General features: G+C 33.5%; 1 protein-coding gene across 1 annotated transcript in view; it reads left to right on the top strand.

The window, feature by feature from the left end:
* The window catches only part of LOC106872643 (UDP-glucose 6-dehydrogenase), a 111,350-nt gene that overhangs the window by 62,117 nt on the left and 36,218 nt on the right, over positions 1-13,015 (top strand). The window contains exons 3-6 of the mRNA XM_089355152.1: positions 241-405; positions 6,217-6,414; positions 7,917-8,064; positions 9,381-9,475. Coding sequence (XP_089211278.1) covers positions 241-405; positions 6,217-6,414; positions 7,917-8,064; positions 9,381-9,475 — 606 coding nt within the window. The remainder of the gene's footprint in view (positions 1-240; positions 406-6,216; positions 6,415-7,916; positions 8,065-9,380; positions 9,476-13,015) is intronic.

Below are 13,015 nucleotides of genomic sequence, written 5' to 3'. Positions count from 1 at the left end.
AAACCTGTGTCCTTTATAACCTTCGAACAGGGGAGGTCAGCAGTTTCCCCTTGCTGGTTTGGCATCTGCAGACTATATACACACACACACACACACACACACACACACACACACACACATACATATATATATATATATATATATATATATATATATATATATATATATATATATATATTTATTTATTTGTCAATAATTTTATTTTATTCAAAGTTGAATTCTCATCTTTTCTGTTTTCAGGGTCGAGCTGCTGATCTTAAATATATTGAAGGAGCAGCTCGGCAGATTGCTGAGGTGGCAAAAAGCTCCAAGATTGTCGTAGAAAAGAGCACTGTACCAGTAAAAGCTGCTGAAAGTATCACCAATATTCTTAGGGCTAATATCAAGTCTGGCCTGATGTACACAGTTAGTTGGGTTTTTTCATTTTTATTTTTATTTTTCTATTAAAGTACTGATTCATTTGACTGTGTGTGAGATGATTGTGGGATTAACAGGGATAAAAGAGATAATATTTCATTTACACATCACTCAATTAAAGAATCCTTTGTTCAATTACTGACCCTTTAAGTATATCTGCTGTCTTTAACCATCTTTGAACCAACAAAAGAGTTTCAATGTGATTTTTCAACTTCTAGAAACAGTTGCCAAATCTTCATTAAATTATACCTTACTGTTTTACACAAGGAAGGTCACTTTGGACACTGTAATCCTAGATACCGATAAAAATATTGGATTGTCAAAGGTTGTTTGCTTTTCATAAGACTGCTTCATCAGGATTGATATAGTAACAACATCTAACTTGTCTATAGGTGGTTTGTTTACACATAACCATGCACTCTCTCTCTCTGTCTATCTGTCTGTCTGTCTGTCTCTCTCTCTCTCTCTCTATATATATATATATATATATATATATATATATATCATCATCATCATCGTTGTTTAACATCCACTTTCCATGCTGGCATGAGTTGGACGGTTTGATTGAGGACTGGTGAGCCAGTGGCTGCACCAGGCTCAATCTGATCTGGCAAAGTTTCTACAGCTGGATGCGCTTCCTAACGCCAACCACTCCAAGAGTGTAGTGGGTGCTTTTTATGTGCAACCGGCACGAAGGCCAGTCAGGCGGTTCTGGCAACAACCACACACAAAAGGTGTTTTTATGTGCTACCTGCATGGGATCTAGTCCAGCAGCACTGGCAACGACCACACTCGAATGTTATTTTTCACGTGCCACCGGCACATGCAGCCTCTGGTTCACCAGTCCTCAGTCAAACTATTCAAAATTAAAGAAGCATGACCAATTATCCAGCAGATGATTCAATATATATGTGTATATTCTTCCATATTAATAAAACAATATAAACATTCCTAATAATACAAGTATAAAATCATACATAGACATATGAACACGTAAATATATAAAAAAATACGTTGACATTTAAAAATATATAAATATATAATAGATATATAGATACATAAATAGATATGAAGAAATCGATATGAAATAACCCACGGTGAATTATAAATTCACACGATATGATATTATGAAATAAAAATTTACAAGTTACAATACAAAGGTATAGCAAAAAGTTTGATATAAAACATTAAAAGGACATATTAAAATACCAGGATAATATTTAAAGGAACCAAAAATTCCATTGACGGGCCGTTTCGGAGATGTGTCTAGGTAACATGATATATATTTCATATTTTAAATTTTAAAAGAAACAGACACTCCCCTCATCAGGATGTTTATATGATACAAAAAAATATAAAGAATATACAGAAAACATAGAAAAGGACAAATCACATAATTACCCTCCAGCCATTAAAACAAATTCCTATAGTTTCCTGCTTACTTTGCCTCCATTCGAATTATATATATATATATATCATCATCATCTTCAAACTGCAGAAAAGAACAATTCTCTATTCTGCAAGAATCCTAAGAAAGATTCTTGAGATTTGAGGAGGCTTGTTTTTGCAAAACATCAAAACAACATCCCTGTTAATTTATGTAGCATGTAATAACTTCAATAATAATAAAATTTAAATACAAATAGATATTAGGTTCATGTAAATATATGTATCAGTGAAGAATATAAATAAGAATTAATTTATCCATTTTTTTGCTTAATAATGTAGAAGGAAATACCATATAGGATATAGTGCTGTTTTGGAGGAAGACTAGATATTAGTAAATATTTGATACTTTTTATTTGGAAAATATGATTTCCTGACATTCTATTGTATATAACTGGCCTTTGTTTTTTCTTTTCTCATGTTAGTATGATGATCAAATGCTGGAGTTAGCACATTCCTATGCCAACACCTGCAATTCTAGCATCCAATTCAACCTCCCGCTTCCCATCACTTATGATTATGGCCCTAAGTTACTTTAGCTTCCTTCTTCAGCATGCAGTGAATGGATTTGCTGACAAATGCTGCAAGGTAGGGATCAGAATTAGTGTTGCAAAGACTAGAACATTGGTCATCTCAAGAAAGTCTTCTCAGTGCACCCTGCATGTTAATGGAACATCACTGAGACAAGTTGAGAAGTTTAAGTATCTTCAAGGCCAGTGAAAGAACCTTGGTGGAAAAGATGGATAAAGCAATCAGTGAATGAACTATGAAAGCATATCAACACCCTACAAAGAAAGAAACAAGGGGAAAGGACCAAGCTAAAGGGGTTAAATGTGGTATTTGAAGAGCTGAAACAAAGACTGCAGGCTAAAGTTACACCTGATGGGAACAGCGAATTTTAATACTTTGTTCTCTAAATTTTACCTATCATTTAACACATATGCTTTAGTGAATGAACTATTATATGCTCAGTCAAAACTTTTACAATATGTCCAACAACAGATGTAAAACTAACAAGTGAAAGGTAAAGTGTTTTTATATTTGTTTTCAAATCACTGTATTAAGATTTATTATAACTTTACCAATGTAGTGAAACAATAAAACTATAGATAATGTCTTTCATTTTCTTCCATAGATGTCGGGAAATTTTTACAATAGAATGTCTTATATAAATTTTTGTTTATTCCATGTCAGCCCATGCCTTCCCTGGCAGATAGGCCTCTTGATCAGGACAGATTTCTGCAATTTTTTGAAAAAAATTCTTTGACAGTCTTTTTTCTTTTTAAATTATTTACATGTTTGTTCAACTGTTTCACATGACTTTATTTATTAAAATCTATTAAGACTTCAGAAGTTCTTACAACTTTGGTCGTTGTAATGCTTTGCTTTTGTTTGTTTAATAAAAATTCCTCCTCATAATGATTTTACTTTCATTTTGTGATAGCTATCATGCAGGCCCCAAAAAGGGCATTAAATAGCTGAATGATTAAAATTAATCAAAGGACACACTAAGTATGTCCACCTGCTGAAAATAACAGTCAAAACTCTTATTTAAATCGTCAAAATACACTGATGACAACAACAGAAATCGCCTATATTATTGATTCTGTTATTATCATTTTTGAATTGTTACTGGATAATAACAGAATTAATGATATCTTCACAAATTATATATGTATATCATCATCATCATCATCATCGTCATCATCGTTTAACATTCACTTTCCATGCTGGCATGGTTGGACGGTTTGACTGAGGGCTGGCAAGCCAGAAGGCTGCACCAGGCTCCAATCTGATCTCTTAATGTTTCTACAGCTGGATGCCCTTCCTAACACCAACTGCTCTAAGAGTATAGTGGGTGTTTTTTACGTGCCACTGGCACTAGGGCCAGTCAGGTGGTACTGGCCTCGGCCACTGTTGAATGGTGCTTTTTACATGCCACTGGCATGGGACCAGTCAGCAGGCACTAGCATTGACCATGGTTGTGATCTCACTTGGCTTGCTGGGTCTTCTTAGGCATAGCATATCTCTAAAGGTCTTGGTCACTTATCGGCATATATATGTGTGTGTATGTATCATCATTGTCATTTAACGTCCGCTTTCCATGCTAGCATGGATTGGACGGTTTGACTGAGGACTGGCTAGCCAGAAGGCTGCACCAGGCTCCAATCTGATCTGGCAAAGTTACTACACCGGGATGCCCTTCTTTATGTCAACCACTCCAAGAGTATAGTGGGTGCTTTTATGTGCCACTGTCACGAGAGCCAGTGAGTATCCCTGGCAACGATCATGCACATATGGTGCTTTTAATGTTCCACTGGCATGAGTGCCAATCAGGTGGTACTGTCATCGGCCACATCACCAATTTTGATTTCACTTGCCTCAACAGGTCCTTGTAAGCAAAGTTTATTGTCTAATGAATGAAGGGTACTCATAAGTGGGTTGGTTATACACCATTGGCATAGGCCACAGGTTATGGTCTCACTTAGCTTGTCGGGTCTTCTCAAGCACACCATATCTCTAAAGGTCTCGGTCACTAGTCATTTCCTCAGTGAGGCCCAATGTTCGAAGGTCGTGCTTCACAAAAGTCCACAAAAGCTAAGTATAGGGGTTTATCTTTAGCTAGGTATTTCTCCTGCAGTTGCCGCACCAGGAATATAGCATCAGTGGTGTTTTTACCTGGTACAAAACTGAACTGCATCTCATCTAAGCAGACTCTCTCCCTAATGAGTTGGGCTATGACCCTCTCTGTGACCTTTATCACCTGATCCAGCAGTTTGATACCCCTGTAGGTATTTCTATCTAAAGCATCACCTTTACCCTTGTAGCAATTGACTATGATACTGCTACACCAGTCATTGGGTATGACTCCACCATGAACAACCTGGTTTACAATGTAGGTGACTAAGTCATAGCCCACACCATCAGATATTTTAAGTATCTCAGCAGTGATTCCTGATGGTCCTGGGGGCTTTTCCTGGCTTCATACCCTTAATTGCTTTATCTACCAGGGAGCTGACTATTCGGATAGCTGGTCCCTCTACTGGGTCAACATTTGGCAGGCTCTCCTCCTCCCATTCATTCTTCATATTCAGCAGTCTTTCATAATGGCTTCTCCAAGCCTCTTTCTTTTCTGAATCATTAAATGCAAGTACACCATCATCCATGCGGACACATTTCTCTCCTGTGACATCACAATTATCTCTCACACACTGTATTGCAATCCGAAATACTTCAGTTCTTTGGTCCTCACGTCACTGGACATTGGCAAACTTCTTTTCTGCTTAACCCTTGGCTATGTATACCTGCCGCCCAACCTCCCTTTTGGCTACCTGGTACAGTTGTCCGCTACCCCCACCCTTCCACGCTTTCCAGGCCTGTTTCTTTGCTCTAATGGCTTTGTTCCCGTACTATTCCACCACCACGTAACTCTAGGTCTAGAAGAGACTTTGCACCATCCGCAGACTTGGCCTGTGGCACTCAGCAAACACGCACGCACAGACACACACACACACACACACACTTCTCAAAATTCTGAAGAGATCTGCCAAACCATTTGGCACATCGAAACGATCGTAAATGACTCTATATAATCTCCACATAATTAAATCAATGGCTAACTAGCCCAATTGACTTGCTTCTTCTTGTGTTTGTTTCTCCATTACCTGCCTCTGGATACCTTCTAACAAAGAGGGTACCCACACAAGTAATCTCCAGGAGTGCCTTCGGATTTAACTATCCCTTGGTTGCTTAGATATTTCAGACTACCCCTGAAATATTGAAGCAATCCTATCATATACCTATATATGCATATATATATACACACACACATACATACAAATATATATATATATATATATATATATATATATATATATATATATATATATATATATATATATATGTACAAGTACATCTTGCTTTGACCTGCAACTGCAGATACTTAGGACAAGTTGAAATTAGTTATAATCTATATATATATATATATATATATATATATATATATATGCAAATATATATATATATATATATATACATACATACAAATATATATACATATATGCAAATATACATCTTTCTATCTATCTATCTATCTATCTTTATATATATATATATATATATATATATATATATATATATATATATATATTTATAAAGAGTAAAAATGGTGGTTTGACAGAAAGTCTAAATAAATAGCTAAAGAGAGAGATAACATTCTAAACGTATGCACAAATATATAACATGTGGAGATGATTAAAAAATTTTGTGTAAAGTGAAATAATATTTTTGCTTTGTGTGTGTGGTTGTTGTTAGTTAAAAGATTCCCTCCTTTAAGTTGGTTTCTTGTTTCAGATTCTGTCCAATCCAGAGTTCTTGGCTGAAGGAACAGCCATTAAGGATCTTCTTTGCCCAGACCGGGTCCTCATTGGTGGTGACCCAACCCCAGAAGGTCAAGAAGCTATCATGGCCCTTCAGTGGATATACCAACATTGGGTAGCTCCAGAGAAAATCATCACCATGAACACATGGTCTTCAGAACTATCAAAACTGGTATGTTTTCACACTTGTTTTGATTTCCTTGCACTGCTGTAGAGTCAGAATATGGTAGCTCTGTATGGTAGTCTAACCTTTTAAGTCGAGTTAGCAGCCAGATGTCCCTTAATGTTGGTGAAAACTTTAATTACTGTATAGATTGTTATTCAAACATAATTCAATTGTTATATTAAAGCAAATCATAAACTGATTATTTTATATTTCATTTCTTGATCTCCTTCATTTTCTTTTGTTTTTCTTTTCACAATTTCAGTCTTGTTTCCTCCTGTTTTTACCTTTCAACATCTCATTAAATCAGTATTTCAAAGATGATTAAATCTATCTTTTATCTTCTCTATGCAATTGTTATACTTACACCAAACTGTTGTTTGGTCTTCTTTGTAACACTGAATTATATATATATATATATATATATATATATATATAGGTGTGTGTATTTTTCCCTTGTTAACAATTAATACGGAAAGAATAGCTAAATAGTTACCAGGGTAGCAAAGAATCCACACAAGTAAAATGTTGTAATTCCTTGTTTTTAAAGGTAGAAACTCCGGGTTTACGTGAAATATTTGTATGTGTGTGTGTGTATATATATATATATATACACACACACACATAATTATTGTTAGGTCTATCATGAGACTAAATTTCTAAACTCCTGTTAGGTTTATTGTGTATCACTAAATTGCCAAGTTATTATTTAAATCAGTGCATTCACTAAAATCATTAAACTGTTGTTATTGCTACTGCATTGTTAGCTTTACTGTTAACACACTAAATCATTAAATTGTTAACTACTAAATTGTTGTTAGGTTCACTTCTAATACCAATCCACTTGAGACTACCTCTAATTCTACAATACAAACTTCTTGTTTTAAAGTTATCAAAACTAAAATCCTCTATTGAAATTACATATAAATCTACGTTCCAATCACCAGTCTAATAATGGCAAAGTCATTTTACTAAATTATTTCATTAGAAATATGTTAACAAAAGGGTTGATGTGAAACACAATGAATCACTAAATTGTTATGTTTACTGTGTAACACACTAAACCATTAAATTGTTGTAAGTTGTACTTGTAATACTAAATCACTAAACTATTGTTAGTTTCATTGTATAACACATTAACCCTTTTGGCATTCAGTTGACTTTTTGTCAAATGCAATGCTTGTTTATTCCCACTGTTTTGAATTAATTGTGCATTATCTCATAGCTTCAAGAGTTTGATGATGGGATTGTTTATTTTTAGAATGACATTGTTGAGTAAGCATGAAAGTTCAGATCTAGCTGATTTGAACATAAAATGGGTAGAATATTTGGGCTTCACATGGATGATTTAATTGCTAAAGGCTTAAACCATTGAACTATTAAGTTCACTGTTACATAGAATTTAACCTGTCAAAACTATAGTGGAACTGTAAAATACATATGAAATTGTTTTTGATGATGATGATGGTGAGGTTGTTGATACATATATGTTATTTTAAATATTATTTTAGGCAGCAAATGCATTTTTAGCTCAGCGTATATCTAGCATCAATGCTGTATCTGCAATCTGTGAAGCTACAGGGGCTGATGTGTCAGAAGTGGCTCATGCTGTTGGAACTGACACCAGGATTGGGCCAAAGTTTTTGAAAGCCAGTGTTGGTAAGTATATAGCATACACATACAAATATGTACATCTCACTTTAACCTGTAACTGAAGATACTTAGGACAAGTTGAAATTAGTTATAGTTTATATTAATAATAGCTGATATATAAATTGGTTGGTTGCTTACTTGCTAGTTTGGTTGATTTCTTCAGTCACACTTTACATCATATTAGAGAAAGTAAGAGAGAGAAAAAGAAAGATAAAGAGAGAGTTAATATAAGAGGTGCAGGATGAGCATCTTATAACTTACTAAAAGATTCATGTTTTTTTATGAAATTTTACAGAAATTAGTTTTCAATTATGTTGATAAGATTTCGAAAAATAATGACATATTTATTGCAAAAATTTGAATAAGAAATTTCTTTCATTTAATTCTGAAAATTGATATTCAATTAATCATTTTCTATAAGCACAAAGAAATTTAAAAGTTAAATTATAGATATTGCATGAATGCCATATTTTCTGATATTACGTGTGGTGGCTAAAGTATATTCGAAAGTTACTTGTCATATGATGGGTAATATGCTTGTCCTTCATATCTGTCAATCATCATCTATTGATCTTGGATATGATTGAAGTAAAGTTGTTTAATTATTGGTGGTTAACAACTATGGTTAGTTTTTTTAGGATATTGATTCACATACCACTGATTTAATTAATTAACTCAGCGTCCTTTAGTTCATTGCCCTCTGTGAAAATGGAAAGCAGAATTCACTCACAACAGTGAATTAGTTGATAAAGCAGCTAGTCTAGCAGCAGAACAGAAAATTTAGCCACTTTTGCATGTATTATCTGTTAATATTTTAAAATGTTGTTAAGATGTTAGAGCATAATGGATTTATACAGGTTGAAACAAATGGTTAAAAATAATTATAATTGATGCTTATGCTATTAACAGAAATATATTCAAGCATGATTAATATGAATATTTATTTGACAACTTTTGCATAAAATGTGGCTTGTAGTATAATTTATATCAGAAGTTCAAGTCCCAGTCTGATTGGAACTTTCAGTTTCTTATAAAATAATACCCAACCCATGCCAGCATGGAATACATATGCTAAATAATGATGAACATAGCAATCATATACTAGGATTAATATAATCAGCTATATATATTCTGCCTCTGTTTCCTTATATTACAAATCATTATTCAAAATTCTGTAAAAGAATCTCCACAGATATTGGAAATTACATATTCTTGATATATCAACTTGTCTTTCAAACACATAAAACCATAAACTGATAGATCTGTCTGATAATCTTATAAGGGTTAAATAGTATCCTTATACAGTGTTGTTGTTGTTTCAGGTTTTGGCGGGAGTTGTTTTCAAAAAGATGTACTCAATTTGGTTTACCTCTGTGAGTGTTTAAATCTTCCTGAGATAGCAGCATACTGGCAACAGGTGAGTTTTACAATCACACTGCTATTTGGGGAGGTTTGGTTTTATGTGATGCAGTAACTTCATGCTTTATACAATATATCAGGTCATCCCATAAGTAATGTCTGAATTTTGGATAAGGGAAAAAGTGATTTAATTTTACATTTTATTAAAATTCAATCCTGTTAATAATTCCCATCATTATCAATAACTTCCTTCCATCTACTCATGTTTTTTTTAAAATTCCATTGGTTTTGATGAGAAGAAGGAAGAGAGGTCAGTTTTGACCTCTATGCAAATCTTGAGTACTAATCCATCTAAATGATTCTGTAAGCTTCAAAACAAATGGTAATCAGAAGGAGCAAGGTCTGGGAATAAAGTGGGTGAAAGATTTTTTTACCAGCCAAGTTCTTCAATTTTATCTGATGTAATCTTTAGTATGGGACCTTACATTATCCTGATGAAACACCATTCCTTTATGATTCATCAAAGCAGGCCTTTTGTTTAGAAATTATACATTTCTAAATCTCTCAGAGAGATTTATGCAGTAGTGATACGATGAAGTAGTTGTATGCTGTCAACTTAATGTGACAGTCCCCTGAAGGGAATAATAAGGCCTCAAACCCTCTAATTATTGGCAATAGGTGTGAGCAGTAATTGTTTCATTAGTTGGTAGCAGCTCAAAGTGGATCACTCCAATGCAATCCCACCAAACTGAAAGAAGAACCTTTTTTGCGAGGAGGTCCTTTTTGTGTTGTGGTTTAATCTGTTCTCCACAACTAAGCCATTACCTGTGTTGCTTCATGTTTTCATAAAAATCCGTTTTTTATCACTAGTCATTAATCTGTCCAAAAATAGTGAGATACATTCAAGAGAGGAGATGTCCACTTGTGATTTTCGGTTGGCGTCTGTCAAATCATGGGGAACCCATTTTCCAAGTTTGGGCACCTTTCCAAGTGGTTGAAGATGGTGGTAAATAGTTGAATGGCTTGAATTGAGCTTGTTCTCAATTCTTCATCTGACACAGCATTATCCTTCTCAAGCTTTGATAAAAGAAGTACATCATCAAATTCAACAAAGCATCCTATTCATGGCCTCTCTCTCTTATGCTGAAATCAACATTTTAGAAGTTTACAAACCATTTTCTGCAACCACTTTCATTCAGGTACTCTTCCCCGTTAACAGAATGGATATTTCAGGTTGCTGCTGCTGCATTGTTTCTCTTTTTGAACTCTTAAAGCATTATGTGCCTTAAATGCTCCTTCGATACATCCATCTTTGAGGGGTTAATATTAGTAATTAATTCAGTTACATTATTTTGTAAAAAGAAATTATACTAAGTTAAAGGTTTCCAAATTCATATGAGTCTCAATTAATACCATTTGACATTTAAGAATACTGTAAAATTTGATAGAAATTACATATATGATATTTCAAACATTATTTATGAGATGACCTGGTATATGTGGCTGTTTGTGTGTGTGTGTGACATTTTTATGTCTATATGTATAGATGTAAGAAACATATATGCATACACACACGCACATTTTTATGGTTATATGTATAGATATAATAAAAAAGCACCTAGCACATGCTGCAAAGTTGTTGGTGTCTGGAAGGGCATGCAGCTATCAAACTCATACCAAAGAAGACATTAGCTCATGATGCAGTCAGATCCTGTCAAACCATCCAACCCCTGCCAGCATGAAATACTGATGTTAAATGATGATGATGATGATGATATACATGTGTGTGGTGTGTGTATGTATGTGTGTGTGTGTATATATATATATATATATATATATATATATATATACTTGTGTATATAAGATTGACCAGTGACCTGTCTGTCAATATGCTAGAAGAAGCTCACTTAAAAAATTCTCAAATACGGATTCAGCGGAGCAAAAACAGGTGGGCTAGACCAGTGAAAATTGTACATACCTCGATTATCTGCAGACTATAGTTTCAAAATCAATACTTCCAAATTAAAGTATCTATTTATCTTCAGTACACATTGCCAATATTCTTATAATCGAACAGAATCTCGTGCTAGTTGTCTTCAACCAGTGAAAACGTGCACGTGATTCTATCCATTATAAAGATTAAAATTCAAAAGTCTTAGTTTTGGCACGCTGAATCCGGAAAATATCTCTGCAGAAAATAATTTCTGCTTTGAATTTACCAACTTTGAGAAATGTGATTATGGTTAATTAACATAATATGGTAAAAATTCGATATTAATTAATATCAATTTAATACCAGGAAACTAGCACATTAAAAGAATCAGAAGGTTCAGGAAAAAATTTTTTGAGATCCTAAAAAGATTATAGTACTTGTGTATATAAGATTGACCAGTGACTGGTCTGTCAATATGCTAGAAGAAGCTCACTTAAAAAATTCTCAAATACGGATTCAGCGGAGCAAAAACAGGTGGGCTAGACCAGTGAAAATTGTACATACCTCGATTATCTGCAGACTATAGTTTCAAAATCAATACTTCCAAATTAAAGTATCTATTTATCTTCAGTACACATTGCCGATATTCTTATAATCGAACAGAATCTCATGCTAGTTGTCTTCAACCAGTGAAAACGTGCACGTGATTCTATCCATTATAAAGATTAAAATTCAAAAGTCTTAGTTTTGGCGCGCTGAATCTGGAATATATATATATATATATATATATATATATATATATATATATATATATATATTAAATTAATGATTATATATATTAAAGGGATCAGGATAAAAAACCTCCAATATGCTGAAAATAGATGCCAGAGGCACTAAAAAACTACCATATAACTCAAAAAAGCACAGATTGTAAGCAGGCAAATGAAGACTACTAAATAAAACTTCACAGTTGTGTATTGGGTCCAATTTGGTGATTAAAGCAATAAAAAAGCTTATTTCCTATCATCAGCACAATATTCAAGGTGTATAATCACAGATACTTATACATACCCATATGAAGCAATGTTCATATACAAATATTTGCATGTCAAATTAATATTTTTCATTTCAACCTTGTGTTTTTTTTTTGAAATAGCCTTGCAGGAAATGTGATTTCAATCAGGAGTAAAAATATTTTATTATCAATTTTTAATAGAACTGAGGATAAAACCACGTTAATGATTATATCAAGTGGTCAGCATGAAATAAAACCTTGTAGGTAATCTATATACTAAATTGACAATTATATATATAATCATATTAAAGGGATCAGGATAAAAACCTTCTTCAACATGATGAAAATAGACACTAAAAGATGCTAAAGGTGCTAAAAGATCACTGTATAACTCCAAAAAACACAGGTTGTAAGCGAGCAAATGAAAAATACTAAATGAAACTTCACAGTTAATTTTGTATTGGGTCCAATTTCGGGATTAAAGCAATAAAAAGTTTTATTTAGTATTTAGATTAAAGTTTATTTAGTATTTAGATTAAAGCAATAAAAAGTTTTATTCAGAATTTTTCATTTGCCTGCTTACAGCCTGTTTTTTTTTTAGTTATATGGTGGTTTTTCTGGTGCCTTTGGCATCTGTTTTCAGCATGTTA

This window comes from Octopus bimaculoides, chromosome 7 (assembly GCF_046866305.1).
Source record: "Octopus bimaculoides isolate indiv1 chromosome 7, ASM4686630v1, whole genome shotgun sequence".
Taxonomy (NCBI): domain Eukaryota; kingdom Metazoa; phylum Mollusca; class Cephalopoda; order Octopoda; family Octopodidae; genus Octopus; species Octopus bimaculoides.
Note: the sequence above shows the minus strand (reverse complement) of the source record. Positions and strands in the feature narration are given on the sequence as shown.